Raw genomic sequence first — 21,263 nt, 5'->3', positions numbered from 1 at the left:
AGGCAGGGCTCACCTTAATGGTTCACTAGCCAGGGGATTTTCAAGTGTTGTTCCTGTAAATTCACCTATTAAATCGGCAGCCCCAGCTGCCAAACCGGCCGCGCACTTGTGCCGAGGGCTCTTATCTCCCCGCTGATTGGAGGCGAAATCTAGCTTTGTCAAATAGGCGTAAAATTAAATTTCATGCTATTTTGACTCCTGGAGTAGGGATCTTCTGAAGAACATACTGCGTATCGAGCGATGCCTCTGCAAACAGGCGCTGCCGCCGTGGCTGCAGCAGGCAAAGCCTCTCCGTGGGGTCCCCCCAGGTGCTGTGGGTCTGGGCCCCCCATCTCCAGCCTTGTGCCCCCTTCGAGGTGGGTGAGAGGCTCCCTGACCAGCCCCAGGATGAGGTTTGGAACCTTTTGAGGTGGTAGGACACAGTCCCGATGGTCACAGCCAGCAGGAGAGGTGCTTCTGGGTGCTGTGCTCCCCGGGGTGTGGGGGTTTGGGTGCCTGGGGCTGGTGGCTCTTGCCAGGCAGTGCTTGCGGATGCAGAAATTGGGACATGCCGTGTGGAGAGCAGCTGGGACAGCCCAACGGTGGGGACAGCATCCAGGATGGCAGCATTGTCACTTTGGACAGGGTGCTGGGGTGCCCTGTGCCTCTGCTATGGGCTGTGACCACGCTGACCCGTGCATCGTGTGAGGGACCGAAGAGAGTGATGACCATGAGCAGCTCGGGTCCCGAGGCGGCTGTGGCCAGAGGTGCTATTCCTGTTCTGGCAGCAGGATGTGCCAGCGGGGCCATCTGGACCAGCACAGAGCATGGCCAGGGGACACAGATGGTCGGGGGGGTGGCTGGGGGGGGCCACAGGGTGGCCAGGGGACGCAGGACAGCCTGCCTGTGGCAGCTGGAGGGCACAGGATGGGGGGGGGACCTGACACAGCTCCCAGACCTCATCACCGCCTGTGCTGGGGACACTCAGGGGGTGACACGCCGACCATCAGGGTTGGGGATGGCCAGAGCCCTCCTCCAGAGCTGCCTTGTCCCCCCTGCTCTGGGGGTGACCACAGCTCCTGGTCTGCTCCCTCGGAGCCCTCCCTGCCACCCTGCCCCGAGCTGTCCCCCGCCGCTGAGATGGGGTCCCCATCCCCTGCCACGGTGCAGCACGGGCGAGGAGAGTGCCAGCCCGGGCAGGGCTGTCACTCAGCCCCCTCCCCAGGCTGGCAGCCCCGGGACACTCTGTGGGGACAGAGCTGGACACCGGCACGGGTACCGGCACCCCCAGCGCTCCCTCTCCCCTCTCCAAACACCCACACCGGCAACGCCGGGGCGGCGGCAGCAGCAGTCGTCCCGCCCGGGCACCGCTGGGCAAACACGGCGGGTGGGAGCCGATAAGCCGCGGGCACCCTCCGGCCTGTTCCCTGCTGTCACCCGCCGCCGCCCGCCATGGCCCTCCACGGCGCCTGGCAGGGCCGGGCATGGTGTGGCACGGCCCGGCACGGCTCGGGGTGGTTTGGCACGGCTCGGCATGGCCTGGCACGGCTCGGCACAGCTCACGCTCGGCCAGTCCCGGCGCCGGGGCAGCCAGGGACAGCCCTCCCGCTAGGTGCCGGGCCCGCCGAGGAGCCGGGCCGCGGGTTCCCCAGCCCCAGCCCCAGCCCCTGCCCACCCCGGGCCGCCGCTCGGGCGGGGGAGGCGGGGACGCTCGGCGCCGAGGCGGGGCGGGCGGCGGGCCCCAGTGCGGCCTGGCGGGAGGGAACCGAGCCGCGCCCCGCCCCGCCGGGACTACCGGTCCCAGCATCCCGCGCGGCGACGGGAGGGGCCGCTTCCGCCCAGCGCCCGCCGCCGCCGTCGCTGAGGCCGGAGTCGCCGCCGAGGCCGCCGCTGTCGCCGCCGCCGCCCAGGCCGGAGCCGTTCGCCCCGCCGCGCCCCGCGGCCCGGCCCCGCGCCCGCCATGTCGGCCCAGGCACAGATGCGGGCCCTGCTGGATCAGCTCATGGGCACGGCCCGGGACGGTGAGTAGGGGCGGGCGGGGCCTGCAGGAAAGGCCGCGGCCTGGCGGCCGCCTCAGCCGCGCGCAGGGCCTGGCCCGGTCCGGCCGCCGCCTCCGCTCCGGACCTGCGGCGCGATCGGCCTCCGCCCGCGCCGGGGGACGCGGCGGGCCCGAGCCCGGAGCCGCAGCCCGGCCCCGCCGAGCGAGCGGTGCGGGGCGGCCGGCGGAGCGGGCCCGGGCCTCGCCGCGCCTCGGGGCGGCCTAGCGAGCTCGGGCACGGGGAGCCCGGTAGGGGTAGGCCTGCCCGGCGGAGGAGCCCGCCTCGTCCCCGGCCCTAGAAAGCGCCCGGCGTGGCCCGGCCCCGGGAGGAGCCCGCCGCTCCGGGCTCTGGCGGCTGCCGAGAGGCGTTAGGGAAAGCTCCGTGCCCAGGCCACGCCGTACATAGAGGCATGTAGGTAGGTGTGCCTGCAGGAGCCGGCCGTGGTAGTTGTTGTCCGAGAAAAGAAATGTGACAGCCTGTGCAAAATTATGTTCCCGCTGCCGTTTGTATCTCCCTTCTGCGACTTGCCCGAGTCCTTAAATTCCCTTTGGCACGTTAGCAGGGCTGTTGAGGTACTTTGCACTTTGTTTCGTAAGTGAATAAGTGCTTTTCTTTCTTTGTGTATTGAGTTGCTATTGAATTGCTTCCCATATTTTTATTTCATACAAACTGAACAATTGTGGCCCCTCTATTTTATTTATAAAGGTTCAGTGTATCTTTGCCTGCCTACATCAATCTGCAAGGGAGTTGCAGAAAAGCCTCATGTTCATCGAGCCGTGAGTCACAACCAATTTTTAAAGCTGTTATAACAAAAAAAAAAAAAAAGTGTTTGCTTTTTTTTTCACAAGTAACTTTTAAAGTGTAGCTTAGAAAGAAAAAAAAAATAAAAAAAAAAAAACATTTTCAGTAGACACAACATTATTCCTGGATGCTTGTGAATCCTAAACTATATTCATACTTTAGTATTACACATACCTGTGTCATATACACAGATGAGCTTTAAAATTGTCACATACCATTACCACTTTGCCTTTACTTTTATGTATCATTCCCCTGACTTCCTTACTGCAGGTGTGGGCAAGAAAACTTTTCCTTTAAAACTTTTCAACAGTGGGCATAAAATTCTGCAGCTGAGGTCTTGAAGAATGCAGATGGGTATTGTATATGTTGGAGCTCGCAGTGTGTATTGACTAACTTTGTTTCTTTTTTTATTTTTGTATTTTTTTGCTTTTTCTGATATTGTCTTGTTTAAGTGGCTCCTGAGTGTAAAATGTCCTCTGAGGGTGGGACGTGGGTGGGAAGCAAGCTTTGTGTTCCAGGCCGAGACCTACAAGATCCATCTTTGCACGGCCTTGGGAAGCACGCAGACCGCGTATTCGGTTTTCAAACCAAATGGACTGATGTCGTAATTATCAGATGAGCAAATAGCAAGTGCCTATAAAAACTATTCAGCACAGCCCTCTTTTGTGATTCATAACCCTCTGATAGCATGGTTTTTGGTATCTCCTGCCCCTTCCTCACAGTGAAAAAAGGGTAAAAAAAAGAAAGAAAAGAGGGGAAAAAAAACCAAAAACAAAAGGTTTTGGCTGTGAGCCAGACTGTCTGTCTCCTTTTTTTCTCTTCTGGCTGTGCTGTCTCTTTATATGGATGACAGGCCTTGGACATTACTTGGCTCGCCAACACTGTGTTTAACATGGTGTACTGGATGAATAAATGCTAAAATAGTGTTTGTTGCCAGTCATAAGTGTTCCAGAATATCCTGTTACCCTCTAAGCTTTTTTTTTTTTTTTTTGAGTAATATTGGGGAGCAGGAACACCAAGTATTTTAATCTGCATATTGAGGCGAAATGATCGTACCGACATCTTTGTTCTCTTATCGGTATTCTAATATCTCCTTATTTAAAACCACAAATGAATTTCAGGAGATGAAACCAGACAAAGGGTGAAGTTTACAGACGATCGTGTTTGCAAGAGCCATCTTCTGGATTGCTGTCCTCATGATATCCTGGCCGGAACAGTGAGTATATTCTCTGTAATAAGGAATTCTGGTGAGGCAGATGTTGGTACAGCTCTTCAGGGCTCAGCTGTGTGTCCTAAGTGACTTCTAGGAGGGATCAGACTTTCTGTGCCCAAGGAGCAGTCACAATTTTAATTTCAATTTGTGACCTGTTTATAGAACCACTCGGGAGCTCTGAGAATTCACTTGAAATGTTTTTTCTCTCACAATCCCACGTGAAGCTGCGAGTTTATTTTCCTTTTAACAATTTGAGATGGTTAGGTCCTGAAATCTGTCATGTGGAGGTCTCAAGACCATAGCAAGTCTCTGTCCCGGGTGCTCTAGTTCACCATTGCCTCTCCAGGTTAGCAAGTTTTTTTTCACCAGTGGCAATAATTCTTAGTCCTTGGAGCTTTTCAGTCTCCTCTCTGTGGCGATGTGATGTTCCCCTGACGGAACGGCAGCTTTTTCATCGTTGCTGGTTGGCGTGGTGATGGCAGGTTACAGCTACGGCCGACTTTGTCTTTAGAGTTGGTTGGTCAGAGTGGTGTGTGACGCTGCCTGACTGGTTTGAAACACTTGAGTCGGCTCCTTCGCTGCTGCCCTCTGGGGACAGAGCTGGCAAATTTTCAAAGGTTTGGCTCTCATGTTCTTTCTGAGAGCGAAAGGCGACATGGGCTTTTAGCAGCGAGATCTTGTGAAGTAAACATTCCATTTCGGTGCCCAGATGAAAGATGCAGTCTGACTTTGGAAAGCAAACAGTGTATGTCTTCTGTAATTGTTGCTGTATTACAGAATCGCAGGGCGGAGATGAGTATAGATGTTTGAAATCCATCTTTACCCTCACTGTTTGACAGTAAATATCCTAACGATTCACATTGTCCATCCACTTAACCAGATTGTTTAAAGAAACCGGCGTTATTTATGGCCCTTCCTGCTGTTATTTCAAGAGCTGGGTTTGACACAGTGGGCTCCCAACAAAGGAGAGGGCTGGCACTCCTTCCTCCCTGTGTGTCGCAGCGATAGCAAGACTCTGTGGCAGCATTAGTAGAGAGAGCTGTAGCAAAAGCTGCCTCAGCTCTGAGCGCTTAGACTTTAGCTTTTCAACGAATTCTGTTGCAGAATAAGATTGGAAGTGGAGTACCAGTCTTCATAATCTCTGTATTTATTTTTTATTCGTTTGAAGCTTAGATATTTTTTTCAGCCATCGCTCCATCAGCCTCCTTATCCCCTCACTTCCATTTCAGCATTGTAAAGCTGCTGAAATCACCTTCTGCCCACCTCTATCCTTCCTGCATGTTGCTCTGGTTAGAGTATTTTATTTTTTTTTTTTTACATAAGACTCTACAACAGGTTTTTGGGGCCCAAATGGTGGTTTGAAGGTGCAGGCTGCCTTCTGCCTCTTCAGGCACCTTTCCAGGAAGAAAGTAAATGGTGAGTCGAAGGGGTGGAATTTAGTGATGTGCGTGACTGTTGGAGCTAGTGCCACAGCAGGGAGGAAGTCTGAGGTGTTCAGATGGGTTGGGAGCCTCCTCGGGCAGAGAAGCACATTGAGAAATCTGTTTTCTCTTGCTTCTGTTGTTACTTGTCTGCAGTGAGTTGATTCTTATATTGTGCTGTGGAATTTGTGCTCCGAAATGTCACACAGGAGCGGGAAGGAAGACCTGCTTCTGTGCAAGTGATCTTGTGGATCACTCAGATGATCCTGTGGAGGCCTTTAAGTGGCCGTGGAGCTCTTTACACCGCTGTCAGCAGGTTCTTGGGGGCAAGGGAGAGTTTTGGTGCCACAGATCTGTGTTGAAAGAACATGTGATGTCTGGAACGGGAACAGCATTTCAGTTGTCAGTGCTACCAGTACAGAGTGAACGTAACTGGAATGTGCAGGCCTTCCTCGTGATCTCGGTCAGGTTCACTGGTATCTTCTGGTGCTCCATTAAAGGAAGAGCTGTGTGGGTGAACCAGCCCCAGATGGACGGGGTAGCATCCATCTCTGGATGTGTCTAATTGCAGAAATCGGGACCTAGGATCTTTTTGGAAATTTCCAACAGATGCTCCAAGCCTTCTGGTGCTGGTTATGTTGCATCCTTCCCCCGAAGGCGTTGTTGCTGCTGCATCCTCACGTGTGCAGATCTTCCTTAGTGGGAGGCTGATTGGAGGCGAGCAGGAAGCTGGATCCCTTGGGTAGCTGTGCTCAGTGAAATGTGATGGAGTCCCATTCCCTGACCTTCAGGTGCAGGGTAAGAGAAGGAGTCCAGGCTGTAAGTGAAGCTCTGGAATATTCCTGAGAGCTGTAGAGGGCGTGCTCATGTTTGCTTTGTTTAGTTGGGCCAATATTCCTGGTCATAAAAGCCTTTGACCCAAGAAACTTGCCTAAACTTATCACTAAATAAACTACAGTGGTTCTCATTTTGGTCTCTGTGGGAAAGGAGGAAAACTCTGGGAGAGCACAAGTTAAATATGCCCATGTGCTGTTATCAGGGCACTTGTCACTAGATCGTTAGTGGCCTGCACTGAGTTAGCTCTGCAGCTAACGATAAGCATATTTTTTTGTCTGTGGAAGTACTGCAGCACATTCAGAGATGGCATCAGCTGGTAATTCTCCTGAATTTTAGCTCCACTAATAAGTGGACAGATGAGTCTGAAAGCTGCCCAAGAAAAACATAGCTTAGAAATTACATTCAGGGAATTAAGTGCGTCCCCCACTGGGAGTTGTGAGTGAGCTGAAATCTGTAGGTTGCAGAATGGTTTCGTGGGGTTGCTTTTCTTTTTTATTTGGGAAAAACTCTGCAGCTCTGATTACTATTAGAGAGCCTTCCTCATGGAAATAGACTTTCTGGTGAGTTAGCAGTTTAGTGGAGGTAATAAGAGATACCTCAGAAAGTGGATTGCTCAGCAAATGTGAGCAGGCCTAATTATTAGTGGCATCTAAATGTATTAAATCTTTGTGTGTATGGGGGGTTAAATCTTTACCTGTCTCAAATACCTGTATTAAAAACCAGCCACGGGTGTCTGGTCACGATCGCTGCTGGAAAAAGGGTGAGTATTTGATGAGAAGCCTCCCTGAGACGAGAGGATTCTTTGAGACAGAAGGGCTAGTGGTTTTACCTGACGTGAGCAATACCTGTGAAAAATCTCCATGCACCTGGACCACCTCCAAGGACGTGGAGGAAGACTTGAGGTTTGTATGCTGGTGAGACCTGAACGTTCTCCCCCAGAGGAAGAGGTTGAGGGAGTCGTTGCCTTTTAACAAGCAGGGAGAGGAATTCGGAGCACACTGGAGGCTCTTCTGAAGTTTTGGGTCACAGCTTGTTCTCTAAAGTGGAGCTAGAGGCTCAGCTTGCTAGAAGAGTTCAGATAAGAATAGTTATGATCTGTGACAATCGCATCTAATATTGCTGTTTTCTCCCTATATTGGAAAGGGATCTCAGTAGAATAACCATAAGAATAAAAGATTTATGTCATGTTGTGGAAAGTTATTTTTGTGGTAAAATAACAGTAGTTCGCTAGTGTTCTTTGAAGAGGCTTAACCTGAAGATGAACACGATTAAGCTTTGAAAGTACCAGAAAGCTTTTTTTTTTGGTAGGCATTAAATTTCAACCATTAGAGAGCTCAGCAGGACTGTTCCTGGACGCAGTGTCTGTTTCTGTAGCCTGCTGCCTGTGGCCTCCTGTTTCTGGTAAATCTGAGCAAAATTAGGAAGGCTAAATCGCGGCAAGTCATCTGGATTTATTTTCTTCGTTTAAAAAAAGAAAAGCTCCTGACGCAGGTAATTGCGTTACCTGGTGGAGCTTGCTTTAGTTGCTTTGCTTCATTCTAAACTCCTCCGTTGCTGCTCAGTGCTTCACAAAGGTGTCCCTGGCACCCCCACCTCTAGTTTGTGGTGTTCCACAGGGATTCTGTGTTGATCCCCATTTAGCTGTATTTAGCTTTTTATGCAGTTTTATGAGTTGACACCTGTTGTGCTGTGTTGGGGCTTGGGCTCCTTGACTGGTGGTGACTGGGAGAGAAGAGAATGGCTGGCTGAGGTGTTCCTTCACGCGACGACATGTACCCTGCCATTTATACTGTGGCTCACACTTAGGCCTTTTATTATTTTGGCTTTCAAAATGTCACATTCTTTTTCTACCTCAAGAATAAGAAAAATGTTCTCTGTTACATACTGATAATGTGGAAATGCAATTTCCATGTTTTAAGAGCATAATTAACTTGGGTTCATGTGGCTCTTAAGTACTAGGTTGGGGAAAATAACAAATTTAAATAGCGTCGACTGCAATGGGAGTGAAGCGCAGCATGCAAGTCAGGGCTTTCTGGGAGAGGAGATGCTCTCAAGAAGTCTTTCATTAGATGAGCTTAGGCATAGGAATTAGCTTTGCTGGGCAGGCTTTAAAATCCCAGGCCACAGCTGAACGTGGGAAGGGGCCAGCTCTAGAATTACGAGTCTGCTGTTGCCGAGTGTGGGTTTGTGCTTTTCTACTGGCCATTCCCCTTATTCCCTTAAGTCCATTTGTGCTTGATAGGAAGCATTCTGTCTGTGTTTTATGATTTGGTATCTTTCAGTATGTTACTACGGCTCCTCCTGGCACAGATGTGCTTTTCCAGGTGAGCTTTAAACAGGGAACAAAGCTGGATGTTTTTCTGTGCTGTAGCTCCATAACAGGAGGCGTTTGGTGCCCGTTGAAGGAGCTGCTGTGGCAGCGCTGCGTCCTCTCAGCTCCCTCCCAGCGATTTCAAAGGCTGTGCTGTGACCTAGAGCAGGAGTAGGACTGGACTTAAAACATTTGGGGCATTTTAATGTTGTTCCAGGAACATCTAGAAAAGGAGTTCTAGCAAGCATGTGGTTCTTCTGGCTAGTTCTGTTACTGACAGGGTAAGAGGAAGCTCTTCTGCCTAAAGAGGTGATATTTCGATATGATACAGTTGGCAAGAGTTAAGTATTTGCTGCTTGTAACTATAATGGAGGGTTCTTATATTGATTTTCCTTTTTCTTTTCAACAGCGAATGGACCTGGGAGAATGTACAAAGATCCATGACTTGGCACTGCGAGCAGATTATGAGATTGCAAGTAAAGAGAGAGACCTGTTTTTTGAGCTGGATGTGAGTACGGAAGCATTTTTTGTTACTTTTTTGGAAGCTGCCACTTGAAGTTATTTGGCTGAACAGTAGAACTCAGTGGGCGTTTCAGCTAGCCATGTTATTTGATGTGTTATCTGACAAGAATGTGAAGCCCCTTCCCAAATGCCAGCTTGATTGCTGACTTGAAATTGTAAAACTAATTATGATCCTTGCAACCCCATTAGTCCAGCTAGCTGGGAGGCTCCTCTGGCATTCCTCGCATCCCACACCTCCTGCTGTGGACCAGGTCATTGTAACCTGGTGGCCTGTCCCAGAAGGAGATTTGACATTAAAAGCCTTCTGCTCTGTAGTTTTGCTTTTGTCCGATTTAGCTTTCTGTGATGGAAGAGATCAAGTGGAAGAACATTTCTGTCTTCTCTTTTCATGTTAGTCCAGTGCTATTGTCTTTGCACCTGGTGCTTGTGCGTTGGAAGTTCCAGTGCAAAGCACTCTTCATGTGAGCATCCTTTTATGTGTCAGAGTAAAGGAACTGTGTCAGGTTCCAGAGAGATGACAGACTTAAGGGCAGGGAGCAAATTTTACTTTTTCTCCAAAGTGTTACGTATTTTTTCTCAAGGCATTCATTCTTGAGGTTGTTTATGCGTTATACAGGCATTGCACCAGGTAGCTGTTGGCTGTCGAAGCTAGATGAGGCATGGAGAACACCTTTACTCACAATTCTTTGTCTGAACACGCAGGCGATGGATCACCTGGAATCCTTCATCGCAGAGTGTGACAGGAGAACAGAACTGGCCAAGAAACGCCTGGCTGAGACACAGGAAGAGATCAGTGCTGAAGTGTCTGCAAAGGTATTGTCCTCTCATTAAAGGTTTGTTCTGAAAGTCTGCGCAAGAGCACTGGTCCTCTCTGGTCTCTGACACCATTGATACTGGGAATTTATGCTTTGTGGGTTCCAGCCATCCTCAAATGCTGCTCTGGCCACTCTTGTGACAAATGTAGATGTTCAGAGGGCCATAGAAGCATAAAACATGAACTCTAAAATAGGTTGCTTTAGCATGGCAATAAAGCATTGGTTTCCTCCCTACTATTCAATGTTAATACAATAGCTTAGAATAGTAGATCCATCCCGTGATTGTTGTCTTTTCACTTAACAAATGCTCATGAAGGTTCTTCTTTGGGAGCATCCTTCATCAGGACAATACAAAGCATTTCTGAAGCTGATTTTGTGGACTCTATTCTGTCCTGCAAGCCAGAAATGGGCCACTGTTTGCAGTAAAACTGATGATGTCCCCTCCCTTTCCCCCTCTCTTTGCCATGTGTCTGTGACAGCATTGCCTGTACTTGGTCCACCAATCCCTTTTTGTTGGGACTTCTTTGACTTTTGGAGGTTTATGGTCACCTTCCAACAACTGCTTTTTTTTTTTTAGAGGAAAAAGGAGAAGTTGTCCTGCAAGCTTTAGCAAGTTTTTTGTCTTACTAAAAACTAACTCTTCTCTTTAGGCAGAGAAAGTACATGAACTGAATGAAGACATTGGAAAACTCCTAGCTAAAGCTGAACAGCTGGGAGCTGAAGGAAATGTTGACGAGTCTCAAAAGATCCTGATGGAAGTGGAGAAAGTCCGAGCAAAAAAGAAAGAGGCGGAGGTATGGCCCTGGTTCTCCTCTGAGCTGGAACAGTGAACTGAGCTGGGCCAAATTTGTGACAAACAGCGGGGTGGTTCCTACCTCTTTTCCTAGTGAAGAGAGGTGACTGGGGCCAGGGGGGTTTTGTCCTCTGAAGTATTTAGTCACTAGACATTTGCAGGTTAGCTGTGCTGGCAAAGCGTTTTGTATGGCACATCCTTTATATTGAGGGTGCTTTTTGATTCTTGAAAGCGTCGGGGCAATTTTTTGCAGGGGTTTCCCTGGATGATTGTGACTATGTAAGGGCTCCCTGACGTTTGCATGGGTTTTTTGCCTCCCTTTAGGAAGAATACCGGAATTCAATGCCTGCATCCAGTTTCCAGCAGCAGAAGCTGCGTGTGTGTGAAGTCTGTTCAGCATATCTGGGGCTCCATGACAATGACCGGCGTCTTGCTGACCACTTTGGAGGCAAATTACACTTGGGTTTCATTCAGATTCGTGAGAAACTGGATCAGCTGAGGGTAATCCTCTCTGTCTTAAACCTTCTCCTTGTAGTTCTGAAGACGTTCCACACTTTTATTGAATTCATACAGGATTCTTTGCAGAATGCTTGTAGAAGCCCAGACGTTTCTGATTGAAACTTCAGATGGAAGTTTAAGTAGCTTCATCTTGGGTTTCGTTCTGTAATTTCTGGGTATCTAAATATATACCCTCAGAATTAGTCAAACCAGACCACTGCTGTCATTTCTTCCGTAAGTACGTGCGACTGTACTGTTGCTCTTTCTCATTATTTTGGCTGAAATTTGTCACTGTGGGTTTTTTGAATATTGAAGAGCACTTTGAGGCCTCTTAACAAAATGCTTGAACTGAAGTTTCACATAGTGCTGTCGGTGAAGATGATCTTCAGTAGCTGAAGTGATTAGAAGTTTTCTGGAGTGATTTGTAATGGAATTGCAGCGCTGGTCTTGCTTGCAAACAGAAACCTTCAGCCTGCTTGGGTAACCGTTGTGATTCCTGGGCCTTATTCACTAAGCAGTATATTGAGGTCAGTGCCTCGGTTGATCATCGGTGCGAGGCCAGAGCACTGCTTCCTTGTGTCGTGTGTGCTTGTGGTGAGACAGTCCCTTGCCTCAAAGCTTACGGGCTTGTCTCTGAGAGCACAAGCACTCAAAGTAGAGAGAGGCATTTCTTGCACTGATGTATGTTAGTGAAGTTGTGAGGAAAATGAGAACCTCAACAGAGATCTTGACGAGCACATAAAATACAGTGAAATGGTTCTTTGTCTTACTACCTTTGTCTTCCTACCCGAATAGGTAGTTCTGCAGTCTCTCTGCAGATCTCTCTGACCTGTTACTGTGTGGCTGAAATGCAGTGTGAACTCTTTTCTAGAAAACGGTGGCAGAAAAGCAAGAGAAGAGAAACCAGGACCGTTTGAGACGGAGAGAGGAGAGAGAGCGAGAGGAGAGAATGGGCAGACGGTAAGTGGAAGCTGATAACTGGTTTTGAAATAGTCTGATTTCTTGCATCTGAGCATTGCAGGAAAGCAGCATCTGCTGCAGGAGCAGCTGTTGGAAATGCTCCAGATGCTGTGTGAGCACCTTGGCATTCAGTTGAAGATGAAAACAAATGCACAAAACCCCTGCCTTAGAGTGATTGTATGTGTATTGTTTTAACTGAAAGATGTGAGCTCTTATATAAGTCTTCAGGCTTATATTGGTCTAGTCCCTGCCTTTGGGAATCTGGATAAAATGCCCTCATCCAGTGCATCTGAGTGGGAAGGTTTAAGATGAGTGAGGACTAGCTTTGCTCAAATGGTGCTAGTCATTCAAAAATTCCCTGGACATCCCTCCTCCCGTCCAGCGGAATGGAGCTGGGATCCGTGAGCCGGACGGCAGGCTGTCTGTCTTGCTCAGAAACTTTTCTACTGTAAGTGAGGTGCTTTTGGCACAGCTTTGGAAAATTTCCTAGGGGATCCGGGGAATCCCAAGGAGTGGCTTCTTCTGGCGATTGTGGCCATACATGTCACCTTCTGCTCATGCGTGTATAATCCCTGAACAGCAGGAGTGGCTGCAGTGTTGGTATTCTCAGGACAAGCTCTTCTGCCTCTTGCCAGCTGAACTGGAAAAACTATTTCTTCTCTACTTGAACAGGCATCTTGTGTGTAAACAGCTGAGTTAAACAGCCTGGTGTGGAGAGGGTGGTTATTTCCAGCGGTCAGGCAGAGGAAGTGGCTGAGGAGGAATGCTGTTCTCATTGTCACAGCATTTCCCCAATTACCTCACAGGTTTCTCCTTGTGTCAAAAACTCCAACCTTGCTGCCTGTGGAAAGCTCGATTTGACCCTTGGTTTAAACTTCAGAGTGTGTTTCAGCCATCCATGTCAGAGCCATGAGAGATAACGTAACTGCAGTATGCTCTAACATGGCCCTGGCTTCTGGGTACACATTGCTGGAAATGCTGGCAAATAAATACCAGGATGGAAGCAGCTTGGTTTTCTGTGGTCTGCAGCTTGGTGATTTTGGTTGTATTGGGAAGATGTAAGCCCCAGATTGTTATGCATTCTCCACTTAGGGTGTTTTATGCGAATTCTCTCTCCATGTGGATTGCCTGATGTTGTATGAAATGCCAGTTCAATGCTGCAGCTTTCTCCTGAACTGCAGCGCTTCACGTAGAGCCTCGCAATTTTTTGGCATCCGTGTAAGATTGTCAGTAATGCAGTTATATTTGGGACCTGCAGAATCTGGAACTGGCTGATGAGTGCAGGAGTTAATTGAAAGGGACTGATGTATGTTGTTGCTGTGGACAGAAAGATGGAAATAAGAGGTGTCTTCCCATGCAGCTCCTTCGTGGCAGGCCCTTCCAGACCAACAGTAGGACCATATCTAACCTGGACTCGGTCTCGCTGTCTCCATGGTGCCTCTTCTTCCTGGAGATCATTACTCTGTGAAAATTGCTCAACAGAGTTGTCTTCAGGAAGAGTTCTCTGGGTCTCCCCAGAATGCTGGCTTTCTTCCTCCTGTGGCATATCTGTGGTTTTGGCTTTGTGTTCTGTTTTGATTTTTTTAAAAGTCTCAGTTCCTGAGAGTTAAGGAGCTTCTTGTGTTCGCGGATGCATCTGATAAGGGGGTTTGAAGATGACTTTTGAATATTTAATGCTTTAAATATGAGGGGTTTAAGAACTGCGTTGAGTTGGCCTAAAGTCTGAGTTCTTGCTGGTTCCATAAGTGGCACTAGTGGCACAGAGACTGTGGCCGGCCTTTGCTCTTGCTCCGTTTGGGGGCATCTCTGTGCTCCTCTGTTCAGATGCCAAAGAAAAGCATGTTATGAAGGAGCCAGGAGTGCCATACAAAGGAGGTCAAACTATTTGCATCTCCAAAATGAGAACTTGACCCAAAGAAGGAAAATAGTTTTCGCAGTGGACGCTTAGTGTCAGAACTGGGACTAGAGCCCAGATTTCTCAATTTCTCAGCACCTTCTGATCTGGGAGCTGTACAACACCGTGCCTATGGGGCATTTTTCCATCAAAAACGAATCAGTGGCTTATACTGCCTTTTAGGCTGCCTCTTTTATGTACAGCTTGATACTTGAAGGAACCACAGCAATTATATTGCCTTCATTATTCTTACTTGTTCTGTCTTCATATACAGCATCTTCATGGTGTTACCCAGTAAGAGAGAGAGTTCCACTTGACTTCAAGAAGCTTTTGGTGACTTATAGGCGCTATAACATACTATGGAAACCTGTAGATTTATCTGTGAAACTGTCTCTCACACACTTTATTAATTTGTCTACTAAACTGTGATTTCTACATAGTAATGAGTCAACTGAGTTGTCACCCCTAGTGGCAAATAAAGACAAGTCTTCTGTGTTGTTTTGTGTCGGTGGTGACTGCAGGCTACCCCGTAATCTCTTAAGACTGCAGTTCTGTGGAAAGGTGACATACTTGGAAGAACAGACCTCAGTATTTGCCTCCAGAGTACAGCGGCAAACAAGTCCAGGTGGAGTTGCCAAATGGATTTCCTTTGTAATAAGTTGGACAAAAACACAGGTTATGAAACTCAGCATGTAACCTCTGTGAGGCAGGGACAAAAAAGAGGGGGAAAAATAATAAATATTCTCAGCCTCTCACTTCTCTGGACAGCGGTCTTCTGCTGTCTCCTGCTGTGCACTGATTCGGGCTAGTAAGGAAAGTGCTGTTTTGTTGGATGCTTCCTGAATTCTGAAGTCTAGCGTTAGGGAGTGATTATCGGGAGTTTATTGTGCAAACTCCTGCTCAGATCATAGGCGTGGAAGGGCAGCCAGGCTTTTCGGGGGATATGGAATGGCTTTGTGTGGATGTGTGCACCGGTGATTCAGAATAAAGTGATCAGGAGGAAAAGAACATTAAGAACTTGGAGTAATTACAGCCACCAAAAAAAAAAAATTCGGCTGCCTGCCAGGCATCTACAGGAGGTCCTGCTGCTCTGGCAGGTTCTGTTACATGAAAAAGGAGGTGTGTGGTCACGGCCTTGCTCTCCTGGTTTATCAGCTTTTCCTTCATCTGGTGTCTTGCGTGTTGCCTCAGCGCGTGGTTCGTTTGCCTGACTCCCAAGTTCAGCTCCACCTTGTTTACAGTCTTTCTGCCTGAAATCCTTTCTAAATTTCAGGGTTGTTGGTTTTTTTTTTTCCATCCTACCATGATTGAACAATCCCATTTCATGGTGAAGAAATGTCAGTACATCGATTCTCTTAATCTTGTCTTATCCAAGTATGGTTTTAAATTATGTTATTAAAATAGATGCTGCTTTGTTTTTAAAATTTTGCCTGTGTGTAGCTTTCAGCTGCATCTCTTGTTACGGTGCCAGAACAGGTCTGTGGCTGTGTAACTGGAACACCCCCTTGAGTCTGTATGCAGTGGGGAGATGGGAACGGTTACAAGAGTGAGTCTCTAGGGAGACCGGCCGCTTCTCAATTAAAGCAAAAAGAGCTCGTTAAGGCAGCGTGTGATGATTTGGTGTAGGCTGGCTCTGAACCAGGCCCATAGAGAGAAAGGGGGGGTGTATCTTTCATGTGGAGTGGTATTCTAAGTGGCGCTGAGTAATGGCGCTTCTGAAGTTGAAAGAATTGTGCCGTTGTTATTTACAGACTGTCAGAAGCTAATGCTGACAGTGTTAAGGTTAGAGCGCCGTACGTGAGCTCTGAAGCCGTGGAAATGCGAGAAAGAATAGTGAGACTTCACTGTTCTTCACTATAATAGCGAGTGATTGTGCTCAAGTTGCTTTCCTGAGTCTGGGATGAAGGATTTTCTGTGTATCGCAGTTACTTTTCAGTAATAATTCTTCCCTTGTGTCTGTGTCCCCCTCGTTTATTTTTTTTCTAGCTCATCTTTCCCAAACAAGAAAAAAAAATCATTGATGCAAATTTCCATCCGATTTTTGTTAAATAAATATGAGTGAAAAAATCCTGTATTTTCTCTCTATTTAAGCCTTTTCAATGTGCAACTACCTCAAAGGAAGTGAAATCAGAAAACTGCCAATATCTTTCTGACTGGAGAGTGGCACTTTTTCTTGAAAGTGTTAATCTAGGTGATGTGAGGCTGCAGAGGGTAATGTGTATATATCGAATATGCATGGCAAACTTAAAGTAGGAAAGGTTCATTGTAGTGTTTTATTAACAGAGACTGCATTGGTTTTTAGACTTTTTCTATTTTGACAAGAAGCTCTGCATGTAGAAACTAGTGTTTCTACAAAGTTATTCACTTTTTGACAAATTCCCATTTCCCCTGCCCCCCAGATTGAAGTTAATTAAGTGTTTTAATGGTTTTATGGCAAGCTTTTTTTAACTGACGTTACCTGGGGTATTGTTGTGTTCCTGTGAAGCACTGCCAGGGTGAATGGGTTGTTTATCGAGAACCCGCTGACTAGATCATACCTTCTCTCACTTAACTCTCCTCTTCTTTCTAGGTCTGGATCAAGAAATAGAGATCGTCGAAGGTGAGTGTGCAGTTCTACAGTTCCCCCAAATACCTCTGTGTGGTTCTAACTAGCTACTGAGGTTTTTCCTGGGTCTACATGGAGTTCACTCGGTGTCCCGGTCTCGTTTTGCTCCCTGAAAGAAATGGGAGCTACGGCTTGGGACCGCAGTGGTGCTGTGCAACTTAGTGTCAGCTGCTGGGCTGGGAAGCATATACCAGCTCGCTCAGTCAGGACAGAGGATGCTGTGCGCTCCCCAGTACGAGCCTGAGAATGTGCTTGAGGCCTTTTTCAATAAATATCTAATATACTTTCATAGTTTTAATGTCTGGAAGATATCTGTTAGGTTTATAATACCTCAGATATAAAAATACAGAGATTCAAGATTAAAGGCCCCCACATCTCTGTGAAGAGCTTGCCTTAGTGGTATGACAGCCTTCTCTCAGCGATCACCTACCTGGAGATCTGCTGCTGCTTTCTGTATACATTGGCATCCTTTGTTTTGTTTTCAGAGCAGATTAAAACAGATCTGCTTCTAAAGTGCAAGACTTTCACAAGGGAGGTTTTCCTGGGTTATGGTAATTTCACCTGCCATGTCCTTTGGCCTCTCTTCTACTTACAGAGGCCTTACTTTGAGCGAGCCACAGTTGGTAATCTCTGCTCCAGGCATCGGCACACGTTTACATTAATGGTGGGAGCTTTTTATATAAGCTTCCCAGCAACTCAGATCTACCCATTGGCATTTTGTTGGTAGCATGAAGCCCAGGACGGAGATGCCCGCCCTGTGGGAGATCTGCTTTCTGTGCTGGGGGGGTGAGTGCTGATGCTGTGGGTATTTGTTATTGGGAATGTGTGAGAGGTGGGCTACAGATCCCATGTATTGGGCCATCTCCTGAGTCTGAGACGATATGTGTCCTCTTCAGATCACGGTCTCGGGATAGGAGGCGGAGACGCTCGAGATCGGCTTCCCGTGAACGGCGGAAGTCTCGCTCCCGGTCTCGAGACCGACACAGACGCCACCGGAGCCGTTCCCGCAGCCACAGCAGAGGTCACCGACGGGGGTCCAGAGACAGGAGTTCAAAACACAAGTATGTATTCCTGACACGAGTGCTTCTGGAAAGGGGAGCCTTTGGCATTGCAGTGAGCCTCCCCAGTCCCTTAGAGCGAGCAGGAGCATGACCAGTTTCTCAAGTGAGCAGCTGCAGTGTCCTCTGCCAGCTCCTGGGCCAAAGCAGGGTTTCCAGTGGCTGTTGGTAGATGGCCTCTTGTGAGAGCAGTAGGGCAGTAACTATAGCGAGATCCCAGCTTGAGAGGAGTCCAGGAGATAGAACTGGTTCCCTGATTTGCGGTGCTGAGCCTTGAGAAGTTGCTGGTTTTCTTGCACAACCAGCAGCACAAAGGCCTGCTTGAGCTAACTGAGCCTCCCTCAGGCCTGGAAAAGCCAAGTAACTGAGAGGCAGTTTTGACGTTACATTTCTGTGGTTATCTTCTGCTTCCCAGCTGCTTTCTCTGAGTGCTGGCAGGGGGAAAGAAGTGTAAGATTTGGGATCTGGGGGAAGTCTTCTGTTAGAAGGCTGCTCGAGAGAGACAGAGAGAGAATTCTTTAGGAATCTGCACCGGAGGGGAGGGGAAAAGGAAGCCGGGAGGAGGACTATACCATCCTCCTCTGCTGAGAAGTGCTATAATCTGAAGAAGGGCTTTAAGTCTCTTCTGAAACTCAGCAAAACACCCGCTGTGTTGGAGGAAGGATGAGGTGAGCATGTGTGGGAGTATTGAAAAAAAAGGAAAGGAATCATTGTTTCCTTACTGCCCTTCTAAGCCCAGGAGCAAGGCATACACCAGGTGCTTGCTGAAGTTAGAACTGGCTTTTTTTAAATGCTCCTAATTAACAGGGGAGTGCTTTAGCACTGTCTCCCCTGATTAGGCACCACCACTCAAGTACAGTTCTAGAAACAGACTTACTGCTGTGTGTCTTGTGTCCCTTTAGCTAAGGGATAAGAACAGGTTTTAAAGATACCTGATGAAGGGGAGGGAAATAATGGTCTGAAAAAACGAAGTCTGTTAATAACTGAGGGGGGTGTGTAAATACTGTTGATTCTCCAATGGCTGAGATACTAAAGTCCTTTTTTAAATCTGTCTTGAACATGAAAAATAAAGAAAAGAAGTTTGGACAATTAGGAAGTGAGGAAGACCCTGTAATAACTATTACTAAAGAGCAGGTAAGGGATTACTTCGAAAACCTTGAACCCATTGAAATCAGCCCATCGAGATCGTAGGGGGATTGGCTAGCTGGCATACCTCACAAAATTACTGAGAGCTGGCGAGAGACCAGGATCAGTTTCAGAAAATAGAACAAAAACAAGAGAACAAACAAAAAAATCCCGTTCTCTGAAAGCGTAGCTTCTGTTTTCACTTCGAGAATTAATGAAGCCTGTGTTCAGGTTCTGCTGGTCCAAGGTCTTGCTTCTAGAAAGAAATGGAGAACCTGTGGCAGGATCTGGAGATCTCGGGGTAGGAGGACCACAGGCAGCTGGCATTGCTGTGGGAACAGGAAAGGAGTTAATCTTACCAGACAGACTCGTGTAGTCTTCCTGTTAAATGACACAATTTAATGAAAATGAAATGACTTGTGTGATACAGAGAGGGCTGTAAGGTTTTAATATATCAATTGTGCTGTATTTCCAAACCTTACATCAACATGAATGAAAGCCGGAACCTCAAAGGTTCCTGCCAGGCCCTCCTCTTGTGACTGTAAAGAAAAAGCTGTGTACTGAGTCCCGCAGTAAAATGCACTGGCTCTGCCTGGTGAAAGCCTCTGCCTGGTTCTGCAGGGGTACGGGCTGCCAGAGCTCCTTGGGGATCAGCAGCACCTTTTGAAGGCAGCTGGCATGAATCGCACAGGAAAACGGCCTGTTCAGATTGGACCTAACACGAAGCCTCTGCTTAATTCTGCGTGGGCCGATACAGCGAGGCACTGCTGAAAATCTGGGGCTGTGATCCGGGCAGGCTGTGAAAAGATTTCCCCGTGTTACGGGCTGTGAATATAAATCTGTATCATCCTGACTTTGTACCCAGGGTGCTGCTAAGGTCAACGCCTGTCAGGATGCAAAGCAGCAAAAGCCCAGGGCTGAGCAGGCATTTGAGTCCAAAGAATACAGTTGGCATTTAAAACGGTTGAGCAGAAAGCTACTAGCCTAGAGCATAGTGGAAAAAAAAAAAAAAACACTCTAGAAGACACAAATGGAGCTGAGTGATAGACGAGGAAGAAATTGCAGGCGCTTTAGTATGGCCCAGTAAACTCATAAGGGGCCCAGGGAAGACTTCAGAGAGCCCCCTGTGGCAAGAGCTTGAACGGATGACTCTAGGGAGAGAGTAACAAAGGCCGTGCCGTGCACTCGGCGCTGCAAAGCTGATGTTCTCCTGCATGAAGCTCGGGGAGGGCCCGGAGTTGCTGTTTTGGGGGACACCGCTCCCCACCGTCGCAATACCTAGGCCCATTTCCGTAAGAAACCTGCGTTACGCCACAGCCCCGTTAGGGACAGCTGATGTCACTTTGTGCATATTGCAAATCGTTTTAGCTGTGAAGCTTATAGCGACGGTTTACTTTGTACTTCAGATCTTCTAGAGATCGATCTTCAAGAGAAAAGTCACGAGACAGAGAGAGAAAAGAGAAGAGCTCTTCTGAGAGGCGGCACGAGAGCACAAATGGCAAATCTCGTTCCAAGAGATCAGAAGAGAGAGAAGCTGGCGAGATCTGAACTCAAACCGATCTGTGTTGCACTGTAAATAGTCTGATAAACATTCTACACAAAAGCCTAAATTTCCCATTTATATTTACTGAATACGACTCATCTTTTGTAGTTTGGAATTTTTATTGTTTGGCAGATAGCTGTGAGTTTGTAGAGACGCAGAGTTACGTACCGTTTAACAGGATTTTGTTTTTAGTAGAGGAATAAATAAATCCGGACGGATCGTTTCCCGATTTGAGGCCGGTGGTTGGCACCACGCTGCGTTTGTCCCGACCCAGCGAAGGCGGCCCTCGGGGGCAGGGCCGTGGTCACAGATCCGAGCTGCCGGCACGTTTCTAACGCTTCGGCCCTTTCCAAAAAAGATCTACCCTGACCCTTGGTGAGCACACCAGTAGCACTGGTTCTCACTTAATTAATTGGGTTTTTTTGTGGTTTTTTTTTTTTTTTCCTTCTGTTTATATATGTTAAAAGAAATTCAGAAGGGAGTTGGTTGTTTGGGTTTTGGGGTATTTTTTTTCTCTTTTTAGCGCTTTAGCCACCTCATTTTTATGTCTCCAGCATTTAGGAGTTGCCTCACTTATTCCAGCTAAGTCAGGACAGACAAAATTTAGCCCCGATCTGCCTATTTCAAAAGCTTCTCAGCTTTGTGAGGATGACCAAATCGGCTGGAGCACGTTCTAAGATGGGCTTGATCTGGTTTTTAGTACCTTGACAGATCAGATGCTGGGTGTTAAATAAGCAAAACGGTGAAAAATCTGATTTTTTTTCTGTAGAGGAGTACAGCCACAGCTACTCTGCCTATTTACTGTGCACTCCAGAGCCAGAGCTTCCTCCGGGGAGTTTTCTGACTTGC

At 47.9% G+C, this 21,263-nt stretch overlaps 1 protein-coding gene across 5 annotated transcripts; it reads left to right on the top strand.

The window, feature by feature from the left end:
* The first annotated feature begins 1,826 nt into the window (after positions 1-1,826).
* LUC7L (LUC7 like) lies at positions 1,827-21,263 on the top strand. Of its 5 annotated transcripts, XM_074158510.1 has the most exons (12): positions 1,981-2,000; positions 2,724-2,794; positions 3,941-4,035; positions 9,011-9,109; positions 9,826-9,936; positions 10,589-10,732; positions 11,056-11,232; positions 12,101-12,189; positions 16,653-16,682; positions 17,585-17,749; positions 18,819-18,880; positions 20,278-20,491. In XM_074158510.1, exons 4-11 carry the CDS (start codon positions 9,014-9,016, stop codon positions 18,844-18,846), a joined length of 840 nt encoding a protein of 279 aa, XP_074014611.1. In that variant the 5' UTR covers positions 1,981-2,000; positions 2,724-2,794; positions 3,941-4,035; positions 9,011-9,013; the 3' UTR covers positions 18,847-18,880; positions 20,278-20,491. The 5 variants fall into 5 exon arrangements, with proteins under 5 accessions (XP_074014606.1, XP_074014605.1, XP_074014608.1 ...); XM_074158504.1 differs by lacking the exons at positions 2,724-2,794; positions 18,819-18,880 and adding an exon at positions 18,232-18,275 and having other exon boundaries at positions 1,835-2,000; positions 17,585-17,753; positions 20,281-21,257; XM_074158507.1 differs by lacking the exon at positions 2,724-2,794 and having other exon boundaries at positions 1,835-2,000.

This window comes from Numenius arquata, chromosome 14 (assembly GCF_964106895.1).
Source record: "Numenius arquata chromosome 14, bNumArq3.hap1.1, whole genome shotgun sequence".
NCBI lineage: Eukaryota > Metazoa > Chordata > Aves > Charadriiformes > Scolopacidae > Numenius > Numenius arquata.
The sequence above is the reverse complement of the archived record's forward strand: the minus strand, read 5'-3'. Positions and strand labels throughout refer to the sequence as shown.